Source organism: Camelus dromedarius, chromosome 12, assembly GCF_036321535.1.
Source record: "Camelus dromedarius isolate mCamDro1 chromosome 12, mCamDro1.pat, whole genome shotgun sequence".
In the NCBI taxonomy this organism is placed as follows: Eukaryota; Metazoa; Chordata; class Mammalia; order Artiodactyla; family Camelidae; genus Camelus; species Camelus dromedarius.
In genome coordinates this window covers 26,334,116-26,353,955 of record NC_087447.1, presented here as the reverse complement: position 1 = coordinate 26,353,955, position 19,840 = coordinate 26,334,116, and the positions used below count along the sequence as shown (strand labels likewise).

At 34.1% G+C, this 19,840-nt stretch overlaps 1 protein-coding gene across 2 annotated transcripts in view; it reads right to left on the bottom strand.

Moving 5' to 3' along the window:
- Positions 1 to 19,840, bottom strand: part of DCDC1 (doublecortin domain containing 1) — a 381,054-nt gene that overhangs the window by 201,714 nt on the left and 159,500 nt on the right. For both annotated transcript variants that reach the window (XM_064492479.1, XM_064492478.1), the window contains one exon: positions 2,255 to 2,347. In XM_064492479.1, the coding sequence (XP_064348549.1) occupies positions 2,255 to 2,347 (93 nt within the window). The remainder of the gene's footprint in view (positions 1 to 2,254; positions 2,348 to 19,840) is intronic.

Genomic DNA, 19,840 nt, shown 5'->3' with positions numbered 1-19,840 from the left:
TAACATACTTTTAAACTGATAATACTAAATTACATGTAGATTTCCAATAGACCATTTCTAAAAAGCTTGATATAACATATATCATCACCTCAAAGTAATCTTATGATATATACATTATTATTATTCCCCATTTTCATGTGGAAAAAGTACATGAAATAAAATAAGATTTTAAGATAAAACTATAGGCAACAGAAATATAAATCTAAATCTCAGATTTTATGATGTTTACTTTAGGTTTTGAAATATGTCTAGAAATATAGTATTTTTATGAAAAAGAAAACCATGGGTAAAAATAAATGTAAATGTCACATCTCCCACATTTTTCATTTCTCTTTATCATCATGGATTTCACATCTCTATATATGAATTAGGGACAAAACTTGATGTCACTGACTTAGCCATCAAGATGAATATAATCACTTTCAAATTACTGACATAAAAATTATTCTCATAGTGTGTGGAATATATTTAGAGGTTATTACACACACACAAACACACACACACAGATACATATTCCCTTCACTGTGTATTTGATTTCTGAAGCAAACAAAAGGCATTTGGAGCCATAGCTGATCAAGCAAATGTGTAACCAAATAAGGCCCTTTGCAGGATGAACGGTGATGTATATAGGCACTAAATAAACACAAAGATGATAATAAAGAAAAAATAACAAATAAAGTTAAATACTGCTGGATTTTCCAGAAAAGATAATTTTCATTTCCAGTGTTGCTAACAAGGTGGCGTTTAAAATAATATTTCTAGCATAATGATCATTTTCCTGGGTCACTTCAAGTTTTCAGTTCCACTGAAACTGTAATTTTGCATAAATATCAAAGAGCAAAATAATTATATTATAAAATAAGAAAATAGTTAATCTCTTCATTCTTTTAGATTATTTTCTATTTAATCTCTAATAATAATTTGTTATTATAGATATAATTTTAATTGTACTAATTCAACCAGATATTTATTTGCATTTTCTAAAGTTGACCATATCAAGATACATGATCTATTCACTTTGAACTTACTGTGAAAATGTAATAAAACTTCCGACTGTGATAAAAACATTTTTCAAATGGATAGAAGACAATATTTTTTAAATTAATAACTAACAATCTTGTCCTTTAACTTGTTCATATTAAGTAAAATGAACCAGAACTATAACCTAAATCTATCCAATTGTTATTTGTTATACCTTAGAAAAAATTCAAGTAGAATTTTTCCTATGAAATATTCTCTACTGAGATCACCAATCAACGTCTACAATATAGTCTTTAATATTGGGCATATATAAGTCTCAAATATTAATGAAGTCTCTAACTTAAAGAACTAAATCCTCTCAGGAAAATTTGATGCACTGTGTATGTTCATCTATTGTAAAATAACATAGTGAGCAAAGGAGAGGCAATCACAGTGATAAGAAAATCTTAAAACCCCCAAGCTTGGAGAGATTGCTTTGCCAAAATGTCAAAAGAGAATTACATGAAAGTTTGATTTTTAAATATTCATGCTATCTTGTTCTTTAAGTTGCATATAGATTTTATTTACTGACAGTAGTACATGGAAATTAGCAAATTCATGATCCTTCCTCAGAGAGATTAAATGCTTCTGCATTCCAGGAAACTAGATGAAAATAACTTTCCCCTTTTGTCTAATGCCAGTTTTGTATTGTTATTTCATTTATGGAATATGCTGTCAACTTCACAGCATGAGGTCTGGAGAGAAGCAGCCTTGCTTTAATAGTTCTTCATTGCAATATTGTCTACAGAATCTTATGATTAGCTCACTTAGGCTGACATTAATAAACTACAGTTTTTCCTTGATAAAAGATAACATTGTTAACAATCCTAAAATTCAGAATAATAATTCTATTCCTACAAAGTCAGAAAATAAAAAAGATTTTAGTATTTATTCAAAATTCAACAAAATTTCAATGTTTTTCCTATGTTAGTATGTTTCATAATTTCTAGATTCAAATTACCTGTAATAATTTCCTAATTTACGAAATTTATGAGAAAGTATTCATAAGTAGTTTTCAGGAAATTACAACATGACTTATTCTTTCAAGAATATAATTATTTTTCAAGCTGCCTATATCAATAAAATGATTTCTAGTTTTGACGAGTTTTTTTCATTATATTGTTACCAGATAACTATAGTTGGTTCACTACCAAACCCAAGTAAAATCTGTCCAAATATAAAAATTAGTATTCATTGTAGTTTTATAATACAGTTTAAAAAGTAAGTTTCATACTTCTTCTTGTGCCTGATGGTGTTCTTTTGCTGTCATTGAAAGAATGAATTTTTCAGTAAATTTCCCCTTCTGTTCATCCACAGCCAGGTTCAACTAGAAAAATAAATAAATAAATAAATAAATAAATAAATAAATAAATAAATAAATAAATAAATAAATAAATAAATAACATGAAAATAGGCACCTATTGACACCTAATAGCAACATTTACTCAAACAACTAATTTAGTATACTTGTGGAAGGTGATTCTAAATTAATTTGGCCCATGCACATGTGAAAATAAACTCCATTTAGATTAAATAAGTTGAAAGTTCATTTTTTATATTTAAAACATTTAACACTGAATTTTTCACTTCTACTTTTATTGTTTTTAAGCTTATTAAAATATGATTTGAGAGGGGATCCTTAATTACAGGCATTTGACACTGATAAGTATTTTTTAAAACATTTTGTCAAAATGAAAACAGCAACTTTTTCTTAAAATTAGGCTGATATTTCCTATTAGAAGCTTTCACTGCCAATAGGGAATAAATTGGCTGCTTTTATGTCAGGATAAGAATTTAAGGATATAAACCAAAAGCAAATGTCTATTCAAGCACTCTAGACAGTTTAAAATGATTTATCACATTTCCTGACAAAGAGTATCTTAAATACATGAACAGTTACCTCCAGCCGGCACAAAGCTAAAGGTCTCCTACTACTACTGCTAAACCATGTTATAAAAAGGTGAATGTGGTTCATTCTATATTACCTTATAAATAATCTACACTGAACCAAAATGTTAGTTTCAAACAAAGGAAAAAGCTAAACTTACACAATAATATCACTCAACAAATTGGTACTAATAGAAAGAAAGAAGATAGCAGCCTGATACAGAACCTTCTGAATTGGAATATTTTAACAATTCTTAAGCAACAGTGCCATGTTGTATCTCCTTGTTGAAGATTAAGAATAAATAATGACCATGCTTTTTTTGTTTTGTTTTGTTTGTTTTCTCAATGTTGTTATTGTTTTAAATAGGCTTTCTCAATTGTATGCCTAGCAAATCATGCTTGAGTTAACATGAATCTTTAATTCATACCCTTCCTGAAGACCCACTCCTGTACTTGGGATAAAACAGGGTGGGGACCAACAAGATGGCCTTCCCCACCTAGTTACTCTTGTATGCTATAAGAATAGTGTCAAACCTGTGAACTCTTCGTCCACTGATAGGTGATACAACTCAGTATATCAGAGATTCTGTTCTGGTAGAGGGGAAAAGCTGAGGAACCCTTAGGTGATCCTTATGATCACTCTAGATAAGGAGCTGAAAAACATTTCTGTAAGAACCTGATAGTAAATATTTAGGCTTGGGGAGTAGGAGGGGCACCCAATCTCTTTAGCAATTATTCAAATTTGCCCTTGTTGCCTGAAATAGACAATATATAAACAAATGAGTATGGCTATGTCCCCATAAAACTTAAAAAACAAACAAGTAGCAGACTAAATTTGAACAGCAGGCAAAATTTGCTGTACCCTGTCCTAGATTAAGGATCACTGAAAACAAGTTTTTAAAAAAAATCATCATGTGATATACATGATGACTATAGTTAACAATGCTATATGGTATATTTGAAAGTTTATTAAGATGGTAGATCCTAAGAGTTCACAAGGATTCATCATTTTTTTAAACCATATGAAATGATGGATGTTAACTAAATTTACCATGGTACTCATTTCACAATATATGAAAGTCAGGTCATTATGTTGTTCACCTTAAACTTACACAAGATCATATGTTAATTATACCTCAATAAAACTGGAAAAAAATCATCTTATGAGACTATTCTTGGAATCAATCTCCCCAAGAAATATTTTTTCCTGTGCTGAAGTAATACAAAAAAATGTAACATCATATTATAAAAAGTCAAATATCAAACAACTTCCACACATGGAAGCCTATGTGTAAACGGTGGCACAACAAACTTGTGTCAAGTCTCTATAATTATTTCTTTACCAGGGGAGTCTCATTTCAGGAGGATATGTGAAGGAAAGCGACTGGGGAATATTCACCAAGCTCATCTATTCCTTACAAAATTAATTTCCAAATGCAAAAACATTCAGAGCAGATCTTTTCCGAAGGGAAGCAAAACAAAACAAAAACAGAGCTATGAAACTCTTTGGTGCCACAGTGGTAAGTCAGATTCTAATGAGGTCTCCCAGGGCATGACATTCAGAACTGCTTCCAAGTAACTCTTTAAAAAGTAGGAATTCTTTACCTTTGAAACCACCACAGTTGGAAAAATCACCTCGTTCTAACACTCAGCTTCTAAAGAAACACTATCCTAATCTACAGAAGCTGAGGGGAAAATATGCCAACATTACTGAAAAGCATCATATGCACAATACCAAATAGAAAATCCAGTAAGATACTGAGAAATAAATCATCAACAAAATATAAGGATACACCCTTGTTGCCTTTTCTGAAAACAGACCAGCCATTCTAAAAGAGAAATATCTTAATACAATCATTTAGAGGAAATTATGGAAAGTAAAAAGTCAAATTGAGAGAGTACATTTTCACTTTGAGGTATTAATAACATGTAGTCCTAACAACACCTCTCCCTCGAGTTTTAGACACAATAACAATAATAGGATCCTTCTGTCCTGTCACTTTGGAAGAGAACATCCCATTTCTTCATTACAACAAAACTAGATGCTTTTGATTGGCGATTCTTATCTAAAATATATGAAATAATTTTTTGTCAATGGGTTTGAAATTTCTGAGGCTAATTTTTCATGTATAAAGAGGATAGAAACTTCAAATTAAAAATCAAAACAAACAGGAAGGATGAACCTTGAGAACATTATTTTAAGTGAACTAAGTCAGATGGAGAAAGATATATAGCATATGATATCACTTATCAATGGAATCTAAGAAAACAACAACAAACAACAAACTCATAGATACAAAGAACAGGCTGGTGGTTGCCAAAGGTGGGATGGGGGTTGAATGGTGGGTAAAATGGGTGAAGAAAGTCAAAAGGTACAAACTTCCAGTTACAAAATAAATAAGTCATGGGGATGTAATGCACAGCATGGTTGAACTATAGTTAATAATACTGTATTGCAAATATGAAAGTTGCTAAGAGAGTAGATCTTAAAAGTTCTCATCACAAAAAAAATCTGTAATTATATATAGTGAGGAATGTTAACTAGACGTTATTATGATCATTTCTCAACATATACAAATATCAAATCATTATGTTATACACCTCAAACTAATACGTTGTATGTCAATTTAAAATTATACCTCAATTTAAAAAAAGAAGGATGGCTAAAATTGTAGATAACCATGAAAAGCCAAATCTCTACCAAACAGGGAAGTGGGAAACTGAATCACCTTTGTCTAACTATATCATGCCCTTTTTAAATGTAAGAAACACCCCCAATTGTTTGTTGTACATATCAAAATTTAACAAGCTAATTTAGGAAGGTTTAATTCACCATTTTTGTCAGAGCTTGCTGCTAAGATTTTAAAAATATGTAATTAACAAACATTAGCTATCCAAAATTAGGTTAAAGTTGACTCATTCAATGTTAATGGTAAATAGAACAATCAATAGACTAGTCAAAGACAGTAGCAGATATGGAAGAAGCAAGGAACATAACAGCTCTGTCAAAGAGAATTAAACAAAATGATTCAAGGAAATGGGCTGATTAGAGAAACAAGATTAAAACGGAGTAAGTTCACCTCAAACAAAAAATGTTTAGGAATTAAGAAAAGGAATCCTCAAAAGTACACCTGAAACAGCAGATTCCAATGAAATGATTTCTACTTGTTACCTTTTAGACTATATTTTACCTTTTACCTTTTAGACTATACTTTACATAAAACTATTAATGCTGAAGTGGGAGGCATTATACCTTCTCTAAGGTCCTAGGTCCTAAAGGGTAATAGATTAGTAATACATAGTTTTATATAAGACATATGGCCCACTTGACTATAATAGAAAGTGCTCTTAGTTTTGAGGAATTCTTCATACATTTGCTGGCTCCAGGAAAGCTCTACCACAGGCATTCTAGAGAGGAAGACAGATTCAAGACCGCCTGCTGGAGAAATATAGGCAGAATAGCAGTCTTCTGATTTTATGTGTCATTAGCAGTATATGGCTTTTTGTTCCTGTTTTTTTTTTTTAACTCACCTCCAAAATAAATTTATAAAAATCATAAAGACTAATAGTGTAAAAATTTTAACATGATAGGAAGGTATAATAAAATCTATTTTATAGGAGAAAATAACTCTAAAATCTAGAGTCCAATTATTAACACCTTTAAAAAAGGTACAGTAATCAAAAAAGCTGGCATGTTACATGTAATTCATATTGACATTCTAGCTAGGTACTAACCAAAGAGGGAAGAGCCAGTTAATCTAACCAAACTTTCAGTGCTCTGTAGTTCGTCGCGCCATTTTCTTTGTATTCAGAAGAACATCTAATGATTCAAATGTGAAGTATATGCTATGCGTTGTGTAGAATGGTCTTAATAAATCAACATAACCACAAGAAAACTGAATCTATCTTTCTATCAAAAATCTATTTCTGACAAGTAAATATAGATCTTTTAACAAATTATCCTGATCCATATTTTACACGCAGATCAATATAGGCAATACAGTTTAGCATAAACAACAGGACAATCGGCCTTCATATATATTGACAAGTTTCCCAATGGTCTGTTAATATACAAAAGACTGGGACAAATTACTTATTTATATATACAAAACATGGCTATAAAGACCAGCTGCAGGTATTTTTTTGGAAAGTGCATTTTAATAAGGTCCTATTCAGTTAAGGAACAAATGGGGAAGAAGTAGTTTGCACTACAGAGTTTAGCGCAAGAGCTTTCTCTTTTTCTAACCACGAAATCAATCATTTGTCCAGACTGTGGGAGTCAGAGTTAGTTACTGAAAAGAGCTCCGTATATAAACAAGTCAATAACTCATTGTGTGTTATTGTTGAGCTGAAGAAGTCGGCTTTCAAAAAGCTGCCCCTGCTTCTCTCAGAATGAATGTCACTGTATTCAGGGACTGGGAGAGAGTCCTTTGTTTCCAGCCATTGCTGGCTGCCATTTATGTATGGGAACAGGAGGTAGCTGCTAGGAGTGTGGGGGAAGCCACTATTTGGTATCATGGATGTCCGGGGGAAACTCTGAATTTTGTCAGCCTAAATAATTTGTGTTTGGAAATACATTAATGGAATGGATGAAGAGTTGCCACACACACACATAAAAAATTGGTAAAGGAATTAAATGATAATGAGTCTGTATCATTTTAAATTGGATCAGGTTGTTATTTTTGGTCCCCTAATTGTCAACAAAGATGAAACCAAAATATAGGCAATGGTTTGAAAAGTTCAAATGTACAAAATTAAACCAGCGAACAGGTCGTGTCAAATAAATGCTATCTCTTTCTGCTATAGATATTAAAGGTGACTCATGGAACTCTCAGATGCGGTTTTCAAAGTGTGTGTGTATGTGAATTTCTTTTTTTTCTAAACACCTTTATTATGGTATGATTCCTGTTCAGTAAAATACACATATTTCAGATGAACAGTTTGATGGGTTTTGATAGATGTATACATGAATGAAACCACCACCACAATCAAGACAGCTAACAAGTTTGTCTAAAGGGATGCAAAAGAGAATTCTCTATAATAATTTACCTTCAATTTATTTAGCACTTAAAGAAACAAACTGCTTTTTAAAATCTCCTTCTATTCCTGTTTTTTTTTAAAGTAATCATAAACAGATTTTAGCCTTTCCACATTCTGTGGGGAAAGTGGTGCTCAGTTAGTCCTGACTCAGCCGCCAGATTATACACTTTCCACCTAGACATTCTGTCACAATTAGGAATGCCACACGCCCTGATCTGAACTCAGCTTGCCCTCTCAGAATGACTCGCTATTCCATTTCTCCACTATCATGTGCAGGTTTGGGAGGACTGTGCTACTCTGGCCAAGGGGCAGGCCCCTGACCCTTCAGACCAACCAGCTTCTCTCATGAGATACAGAGTCAGGAGGTGAACCACACAGAGACGTAAATACCTGGGGAGAAGCTGTCCCACTAACAGCACCCTGAAGAGATTGTCCCTAAAATCCAGATGTCTGGGGCTCTTCTAGTTCTTTCTACAGCCCCTTTCTTTGGTCTTTTCTTGAATTCCATGTGCTATCACCTGCCATCCCATTATATTCTGTTTTTGCCTAAGTTAGCCTGAGACAGACCCCACTGATTGCAACCAATAAACTCTAACAAATATGTCATAACAAATATGTCATAACAAATATGTCACAGTAAATGCCCCATTACTTCAGAGGATCTGAATGAGTCTCTATTCCTTGCAACTAAAGGTATCCCACTCAAACATCTTAATAATGTGTCCTTCAGGTATTATAATGGGTAATGTAACAAGAGTAATGGCTTAAAAATTATGCTTTTCTTTTTGGTGTTTGCACATACAAGACTGCCTAAACTATTCCAGGTGTCCCTAGGATTTGTCACAATAATACAATACTGCTTCTGACACGTACAACAAAAATGTGAAACAAAACAATATACTAGCTTATAAGACTGTTGCCTTGAGAGAGGATCTGAATCTCAAGGAAACCCTTTACTCCTTCCGATTAGCATATAAACAGCTAAACTTAGATGACTCAGCCCATAAATTTATCCTTGTAAATTAGGAGTAATGATTGACTACTGTTAAGCCTTTGCTGGAGTCAAGAATAAGGAATATAAATGTAGAAACAAAATAAAAGCCAACCTCTTTCTGTCCTAGAGGAAAAACTGGAAGATGTTTCAGAGAGAGAGGCAGGAAAGTAAAATAGCCAGAAGAGTTAAGTCCTAAGTTCCCTTTTTTAGGATGTGGCTTGGATAGGAGACAAATGTCAGGCAAGTGGAATCAATCCTTTGGCAGAGGGGTCTTCTGTTCCCCTCCCCCCAATTTTGCACACACGGAGGAAGCTGTCTTGTAGCAACTTAGGACACAGCCACATTGACAAGATGACATGATACTGGCAGACAGAAGGAGGCCTGAGGTTTAGCTTTCTCAAACCACTCTTGGTTCTGTTTCCTATGACATGAAAGAATGGTAGTTTTAGGCTGAGAAGTTGGCCACAGGCTATTGGCATAGTAAGGGAGAGGTGGCTCTACTGTGAGAGCAGCACCACAAACTCAAGCCAGGGCCAAATGTGTGTCTCAGTCAGGCCTTGGAGGGCTGTCTCTAATACCAGAGCAAGTCAAGTTCAGATTGGACCATCCAGGAAGCACCATCAGAAAATGGGCTGTAAGTTCACACACTGCAGGCCAGAAGAGCATCCAGCAGCCAGGTGAACAACGGACATATTTCCAATGGCAGTTATCTGCCATGCCAGCATACACTATCCAGTGGGCCAGCATGAGGCCAGGGGTCTCGTATCCCAGTGCATTAAAGATATAAAAGCCATACAACCTCTTCTTCCATATATTACCTGAATGAAACCAACAGGGTACAGGAGAGTCTATCTGAGAGAGAAAGAGTGACCAAAGATAACTATTTAATGATCAGATTAGACTAAGCTTTGAACTGAATAGACATTCAGTCATTTTCCCCCCAGGATCCAGTGGACAAGAGCTCAGGAAGAAAGTAATATTTGTGTCAGAAAAGAACTCAGAGTCATTTAATTATTTGGCACACAAATTGTGTACACACATGTGAGAGAGTCTGTTGATAGACTGAGCCATGGAACAAAGGCAAATATAGGATTTATAAGGCAAAAGAGAGAAATAAGACACAGTCAGACTGTACATTTCGGGGGGAAATTGATAAGCTGGTCTCTAATAAACTGAGTAAGCCAATTAAGGGTATCAGAGAAACCATTTTATTTGTTCATGCATTCTCGAAAAAACCTTAAGAGTTCAGCTGAGAAGTATGTGTGGCGGGCTGCTTCTGTATTACATCTAGTTAACCTACCACTTTAGTTAGACCAGTCCTGTGCCATTTCCCCCACTAGAGTGTTCCACTACTTAAGACAAAGTGATGAACCACGTTTTCTCTCACCCACTGAAGCAGCTATCTGAATCAGAGAACTCCTTGAGAACCAGAGTTAGGACTCTGGGGCCTAGAAAGGATAAGCCAGATGGGCCACTATTCTTATAGGACAGTGTCTGAACAGTATTAGGCTGGGTGTGATGAACCGTCCATCTTCAATAAGAATATTTTCAATTATAATTTCCCACAGTGATGGGGGAAATGTCCCCATCAATACTTTGTTGCCAGGCTTTGATCCAGTCTCTTTTATGAAGCCCACTCTGGCTTTGTCCTCTCTTCATGTGAAGGTATGAGCTGAAATATACTGTCACATCCTACAGATAGTGCCCCTTTCTCTACCCCTTCTTTCACTCTTTTATCTAGAATATCTACTGAATGCCAGTGCTGATATAAACAATGCACTGTACTGGTTCTGGTGATACAAATATCAGTTAGATTCCTCTGTACCATCCGAGGGTTAATTGGAGAACTACAATTCCACAGTCAACACTGCCCTAATTGTTTCCACTGTACTTGCTCCTGAGGAAAGGTATCATATCTTATAATTCTTCTGTATCCCCCAATAAATCCAACCGTAACAGGAAGATAACAGACATTCAGTAAACACCTGTGATGGATTAGCGATAGATGGAAGTCCTCAAATTCTAAGTACTTTTATTTTTCACTGGACAACTATTTACTAAACTATGTGCTAGGTATTGTGACATGGGGATTTTGTGGTCAAATGGTTTTCTTAAACACTAGGATAAACCAAGGTAAGTGGGTTTCTTTATAGCATGGCTCACAGAAGCCTTTAAGACGCTAATAGATACTATTAATAACTATGAGAGCACCTCAGGGTGTCAGCCAGATATACTTTCAGAAACTTGTCAAGAGATCAGCAATTCTCAAGTTGGTCTTGAAAGATGAGGATGGACCTCTAAGAGTTTATTCAAGAGTGCATATAAAAGTGACTCAGTACCCAACACAACTCTGTCTATTGTCAACATGGCTCAATCCTGTTTGCTGTGCTTCCCCCAAATCAAGCTATAATTTTCCCATGTAATTTGGGCCTTGAGGAAAATATTCTATAATACATCTAAAAAAATTATGACCAAGAAATTTTTGGAAAAAAAGAGGAAATAGTAAAACTAATATTTAAACATATGTTAAAACAAATTCAATAAGTAGTGTATCACACTGTGTATCATAAGACAGATAACAGAACTACATACCTGGCCAAAATAGGCACAACTTAAAAAATTAGGACTTTTTTGCATGTTAATTTGATACAAGTCTACAATCTCTTAACCACAACTCCAAAATTCAAAAATTTCTGAAAACTGCAATTTTTTTTTTTAGAACTCATTAGGCAGCAAAACCTAACAAGGACTAACTTACAGACTTTACTTATCTCACTTAGTGTGAATGTTTCATTTGAAAATATTAAAGTGCTTTATTACAGGAAACAGTTTCAGACCCCAGTAGGGTTGTTATATAACATATGGTCTATGTATTACATCTCTTTTCCAAAATCCAAAACATTATGAATTCCAGAATACATCTAGCCCCAGAAAGTTCAGATTAGGGATTATGGTCCAAATTTCAAATCAACAAGGAAATGGTGGATTTTGAAAAAACTATAGAAAAATATGTTGGATCCATTCTGTACTTTAAACACATTTAGTGACTTAAAGATTTAAGTATAATTATAAAAGTGCTAGAAAATAATATAGCTGGATTTGTAAAGTCTGAAAATAAAAGGTCTAAATCAAATATGTATATATTTAACTAAAGGAAAGTCTTGAATTTCTGCACCTTGGAAAAAAAAAGCTTTAATAAAACTGAAAAGCAATAATATATTGAGAAAATATTTGCAACATGACAATAGGTTAATATCTTTAATATGGGAAGAATACTTTTAGGTAGACAAAAAAATAATTAAGAAAAAGATAAACACTAAGGAAAAGAGAAGCAAAGGAAATGAACACACAGTTCATTAAAAAAAATACAAATGGCCAAAGTAAACATGCACAAAAAGTTCAGTATTACTACTAATAAAACAATTCAAACTAAAACAATCACACAATGTGTTTAACTCATCAAGTGGTCAAATTTTTCTAATGATAAAGATTAGCGAATTCAAGGAATAGTGAATATAGGGAAAGTGGTGCTTTCATGTATTGCTAATGAAAGCATAAATGTTACAGCTTATTAGATGAAAACTTGACAATGTATAACAAAGCTTTTAAAAGCACACAACTTTTGATCTAGACATTCCACTTCTAGGAATTTTTCAATAGGAAATAATTATGAATATGCACCAAAAAATTGACTAAAATGATGACAAAGCATTATTTACAATAGTAAAAAAAAAACTGTATGATATGTAAATGTTAAAAATTAAGGAGATTAGTAAAATAAATCTTTTGACTAGAACATCATCACCCATTTAAAGCAATGCTATGGAATATTTTATAGTGGGAAATGGTAACAATAAACTAATTGAAAAAATTAGGTCTCAAAAAGTAAATAAAATTTTAAATATATATCAGTATTTGAGGAGGATATAAACTAAAATATTGAGAATAGCTACTCAGAATGGTAAGACTGTGGATGGTGTGGCACTTTTTTCTTATTTACGTCAGCTTATCTCTATAAACTAAATTTTCTACAATATTAATACATATACATGCATGAATCTTGTAATTAAAAAACAGGCTCTTTTTAATATTGCTTCTTTTCTTGTTACCCACCAACATATATACGAGTAACTACTCATTTTTAAAATCTGTCTTCTGTCCACATTTAATATAATTACCTTTTCTCTCATTTTACTTCTTAAAAGATAAAATATAATTCAGAATAAAACAAGAAATTTAAAAAAAGAGAAAAAAAGATGAAATACTATTAACATCTTAGCTTTCAAATTACAAACAGTCTGCTAAACTTTTCTGAGAGTCTGAGTAGTGTAAATTAATTCAGGCAATGCAAGGTTTATAAATTCTTATTTACTAACTGCATTAAACTATATTCACTGCTTCTTAAAAGTGAACTGAGATGAGAGCAAAGACTGGTAGAGACAAGGGTGTGACTCTCATTGTCTCCTCTGTCACACTGTTCTGGGCACTGCAGATTCACTGTAGCATTCAGACCTCAAAAGAGCCTCAGGAAGCCTTGTAAATGATGTTTAAAGAGGTTAAGGAACTTGCTCGTGAACACAAAGCAAAGAAAATTTAAAAACTGAGATTCAAATCCAAGCATGTCTGACTCCAGTGCCCATGATTTGTAATTATGTCTTGGCTACATCAGGAAATATGATTAATAAATGGAGGAAATAGATAGACAGTAACAGACAAATTGGCAAATTTTTCCTCCGTATTAGAGCATTTGATTATGAAAGCTCAGAGTTCTATTAGCATGAATTGGCATTTGATGAAATTCAAAAAAAGTTAACTACATTTGGGGATTCCAGGAGAATTCTCTTTTAGGTTTGTACATAAAAGAAACTGGATTAAGATCTGCTGACTATCAGCAATTATTATCAAATATATTAAAGTAATTTACCTAACATTCATCTCTAGGATTATCAAAATTAACAACCAATGTTATTTTTCCATTCTGAAACTTTGTATTAATGCATTCTAATACAACTGATTAGTATAATTAATGAGTGCTCAGAGGTATTGTAACAGTTTTGTATTTAGTAGTTTGGACTTCTTATGCACATATTTAGAAATTTAAGCACATGTAAAACATATGGATTCTACATTTACAGAAATGGTATCACTGCCATATTATTTGGCAGCTTGCTTTTTATTGCATGGCAATGCCTTCAAACATCCCTTATAAAAGCATCTTAAGCAGATCTGTAACTACCTAGTAATTTCAGGTATTAAAATTTCATCCAACCTGGTTCAAAATGTCAGTATCACATCCGATTTAAACTCTCCTCTAATCATAGTGCAAACCAGATTTGTGACATGAGAAGTTTGGGATAAGGAAAGCAGCATATCGGCTTTTTACTTTCATACTTCCTCACTCTTTTGCTGTGGGAACACATCACTTTTGCTCCCATTCCACTGAAGAGAATTTACTCACATTGCTACCTCCAACTGCAAGTCATGCTGAGAGATACTGTTGCCAAGTTTCAAAAAAGGAGAATGATTCTTCTGGAAGGCTAAAAGTCTCCACCATACTGCTGTTCTATATAGCGTGATTGTGTGATCTACTGTTCAAACTAGGACATGCTTGAGAGTGAAATAACTTGGCTGAGATAAGTAAACTCTAGGACTGTTTGGGAAAAATTCTCTTCCCCTATATCTCTGGTTAATAAAATCTTCTCTAACCTCTCTTCAGGTTGCCTTTTGTGAGGTTGTCATGCTTTTCGCGTTGTCAGAGCAATCCATTCATAACTAGCACACCAGCTCATACATTTGTTATGATTCGTTATTTACTATCTTTAAACTCTACCAGGATGGGCCTATACCCTCCACTCTGCACCGTTGGTCATCTTTAAAGTTATGGATCCTTTCCCTGCTCCATTTGATCCTGGGTAAGAGAGAATAAACACGGCAACCCCTGCCATTATAGGGTGGGGCAATTGGCTCAGTCTTGAATAATCACAAAGCAGCATAATTGTGAATACAGTGATTTGCTCAGGAGTAACAAAATTGGAACAGAATCTTACCATGAGCTTTAATGTGTGGTCCCTGAGAGAAAGACAGTATATGCCTCAACCAACAGGTCAGCCACTATTGATTTCAACCACATTGTTGCCAATTGGGAACACAGTCCTAAAATTTGGACATTTTCTCAATAGTTGATCAAAAACTTTTAAAAACTTTAACAGGGAGAGCCATACAGATCTGAATTTTTACTTAGCTTGTTTTTAGGCTCTAGTTTAAGGTAAAAATCTGGCTATGTCACTGTCCACTCACATAACTCTTCAGTAACTCTCCACTGCTCCCAGGATAAAAACCCAAGCTCTCAATCATGGCCTCATTATCTGGCTTCTTGTTCTTCCTCACCTGTCTCATTTCGCTTCTCTGTCCACAACTCTGACTTGGCTTTATTCTATGCCACCAAAATTCCTATGTTCTACAACTACTCACCAGTGCCCCTACACCCTGAAATAGAGAGAGAATCTCAAGATCCATTCTTTACATCCCCTATCCCATTCTGAGCCTCTCCACCAGCACTGAGAATTACCACCACAGTCACTCACTGTGTTATAACCCTGTGTTTTAGTGTGGGCTAGGAAAGATACAAGGATAAAAAATAGATTGCCATAACTCTAGGTTGTATTATCACCCCTTTCACACACACATACACACACAGTCATACAGTCTGACTCTGCTCTGGTTTAACTCGTCCAGGAAGACTGCTCTGATTGGTTCTCAGTCCTGAGCACAGGGGTCCATCTTTGATACAGTGCTTGTACAGTAACTGTGCAGGGTGCTATATCACAGCAATTATTCAGTGAACTGGTGTCTCTTGCACACTGATCTCTCCCACCAGACTCTGAGCTCCTCTAAAGTAGACTCTGAGTCTGTATCCAACTCTATATTCCTAGTGCCCGGCACATAGTAGATACTTGACAAATACTGGTTAAACTGAATAGAGCTGAAGACCTAGAAAACCATGGCTGGAATATATAGAATTCTCAAAAGAAATTCGAGAAATCCCTCAAATTTGTTACAATGTATGTAAAATTAAGGAGGATAATGCTATCTTCAAGACCCATCTTCATCATCCAAATCTGGCCTTTTAAAAGTACATATTGGGTGACTTTCATTACAAGATTAGGTAAAGCTGTAAGAGGGAACCCTGAGGCTGTATCTTATTATTAGCTCCCTCATGTCTGCAACCTTAGTGTCCATTCCTGCTGGAAAAGCCTAATATGGACCCTACTATGTGCTTTTTCTTCCCAGGTGTTAAGCCTTATGTTCTGAAAGGATGGGAGCCACAATTGTCAGCTGTCATTCTGACCAGAAATATTCTTAGCAAATAGACATTTACTATATGAAATTGAGACTAATATATAAACTCTGGACATTTTAAAATTTAGCTTTGGTTTTCAGAACTTGATCTGGATTCTAAGTATTTACTGCCTTATATTTCAAATCCTATTCATTAAAAAAAAATGAAATTGACTTCTGTCGCTGACAGTGATTTGAATTTGGATGCTGGAATGACTAATTTGCTTATCTAAAATGGATTCCCTTCTGTTTTCCAAAATATTTATCATAATTTTATCTAGCAGATAGCTACTTTGATTATTTTTATATTAAATATCCTGATTTATCATCATCATCCACAATTAGAGAAGAAAGAATTTGTTGAGGCCTTACTATGTGCCAGGCACTGTGCTTAGTCTTTAAGAAAAATAAGTGAGAAAATCCAAGTATTGTAGAAGGGAAGAATAAAGTATATTTAAACTACATATCCTAAAACATGATTCAAATATCTGGACATGACATACACTTTGAAATCTCTGTGGAAAAAATAAATCTCCCTCTGAATCCTTCCAGTTTTTTGGTACATCATATGTATGGCATTTTGCATCAATATAACTCCAAAATATTTATTGAATATTTACTATGTGTGAGTCCCAGAAAATAGTGGTTAAGACATTTTCCCCATAGACCTTAAAATCTTAGCAGGAGAACAGGTGGAACAAACAGCAGTAAGTACGACAAGCATAAAAGAAAGGGCAGAATTTCCGAGAAGAGCTAACCTAGGCTTGGGGCCAGAACAGGAAATGCTTCTCTGACCTAAAAACGTTACCAAACTAAAGATGAGCAAGCAGTAACCTAGTCAGGTATGACAAGGAAGAAAGAGCATTCTAGGCAGAGGAAGTGCAGAGTCACCTACTTCATAAAACACGTTATATGGTATCTTACGTAATCTTCAAAATAATTCAGAAAGGAATCATTATTTTCATTTTACAGATAAGAAAACTAAGACTCAGAGATTAGATCAATTAATAGGATTGGAATCCCTGTCTATCAGAACCCTAAGCATTTCCCCTATGCTTAACTTCATTGGAGAGTTGCCTGCATCAGCTCTCTACTGGACCAGCGGTTTTTCTGTAAAACTTTTTTTGTAAAAAGACAGATAGTAAATAACTTAGGCTTTGCACACCAAGAAGCAATATCAAGGATAAAATATAGAAACTTGAGTAACAAGAGACAAGAAGCAAATTTCCATAAACTTTTGATGAAGTTCGAAGTATAATAATTATAACTGAGTACAATGTTTAGTACTACAGGTCTGCTAATGAGAAAAAATGGAATTCTTTTGTGGGGGAATAACATTTCACTTAATTGGGATTCAAATCTAATGTTCCTTATAATCAAATAGATTGCTAACAGTTATCTGTAAAAATCATTCTTAACCTGTGGATCATATGAAAACAGGTGACCAGTCAAATTCGGCTCATGGACTATATAGCTTAGCAAGCCCTGTACCAGGCCATGACCTTCACAAGTAGTACTGTCCAAGAGAAATCTAATGTAAGGCACATTTGTAATCTTAAGCTGTCTAGCAGCCACGTTTTAAAAAGGTAAAAAGAGCTTAAATTTATTTTAGTAATTCAAACCAAATATTACCAGAATATTACCATTTAAGCATATAATCAATACAAAATTACTAATGAAATATTTTGCCATCTTATTTCATACCAAATCTTTTCAAATTCAGTGTGAATTTCACACTGATAGCATGTCTCAGTTTGGACTAGTCACATGTCAAGTATAGCACAGCTTTAGAGAACAAGTCTGTTGGGGGCTAGGAATGTATAAATGAGAAAAGTAGATTACATAGAATCTATGTTCAACTGAAGAGTATGAATTCTGTCTAAAAGTGGCAACTACTACTCAGCTCCACAAAATTTTGTCATGTGGAAAAGTGGCCCAGTGTATTGCCAGATATTCCAGATTTTCTGAGAAACCAAAATTCAGAATTTAATGTAAAAATCTCCTTATTTCTAGATATCAGTAACTAATTTTTTTTTAATTTACACATACTGTGCAGGTCAAACAATTCAAACCTACATCCTAAATTTGGCCATGATCTCCTTCACATTTATGTCCTCTATCCACACCTGTCTTTTCAGTATCTAAGCTACATTGCTCACAGGTGCTCGATAAATTATAGGACTTTCAAGTTAAAGTAATAAATATTTGCAAATACATTGAGCATGTCAAAGGAATGATAACATTTGATAATAAAAATAATTATGGAAGTAATCATATTCACATTTTAAACCACATTATAAAAATAAGTTTACCTACTGAGATTATTCAAAAGTGTTTTAAATAATAAAATTCTTCAATTAAAAGTAGTAATAATCACAAGAGCAAAAAGGGGAAAGCAACCCAAATGTTACTGACAGAAGAACAGGTAAGCAAAAGATGGTATACACATGTAGTAGAATATTACTCATCCCGAAAGGAAGGAAATCTTGACATATACTACAATATGGATGAACCCTGAAAACACTTTGCCAAGTGAAATAAACCATGCACATAAGGACAAATATTGAACAATGTCAGTTTGTTCAATCTGTGTAAAACTCCTTTGGATGCATAAAAGAGCTGGTAAGTTTGATATGTAATAAATACTCTATTTATATAAATAAGCCTTTCCAAAGTATCTGAGAATACTTCAAAACCGTTGCTTTTTTGAGTATTTTATGTATTCTCTCCTAATATTATTTTCACAATTACTAGGAATGTATCCCAATAACAATAATACTTATCTACCTTGAGGACGATCAAGAAAATCAAATGAGAGAGAACTTTAACCCAGAAAAATTACATCATAAACTACAAAGCACCATGCAAATATTTTTATTTTTAAAGAACTAGTAAACAAAAGTCAACTTTTACTCTGGTTCCATCAAAAATTTCACATATTCTGAAAACAAGTCTGAGTTAATAATATATCAAAATGGCTTGCTTTGCATGATTATTGGCAAAATATTCTCCATTGCCTCTAATCTGCGTAAGGACAAAAAGCTCCACCGGTATCCGCCCTGGGATTTTTAAGTACAATTTCATAGGGTAAACGTTCCTGAAACTTTTTGGATACCTCCTCTCTGACCCAGCTAGATTTGCATGTATAGAGAATTCAGAGCAGGATGCTCCTAGCTCAATACTTCTACCATCTACTATCAAAGAACTCCCATTTCCATTTTCCAATGCACCGTCTGTGTTTGGAATTCATTTTCTGTGGGAGGTCATAGAGTCAAACATTATGACTGAGAAAGGAACTGTTATTCACGATACAGGCAGTAAGTATGAGCCCAGATTGCAAGGGCAATCAAATCTCATGCTTCAAGAAAGAAAATGATCATTTGCAAGGTCAGGAAGGAATTTCCTCTTCTCCTTTAATAATAAATACCAGGCAACATGACGGATGAATTGTGGGGAAGGGGAAACTTATTTTGGTTCTGAGTACAAAGTATTTATGATATTCCTTCCACCAAAAAGATCAATGGATTAGCTGTGTAGATGCATGTTCTTCTGTGGAAGGTC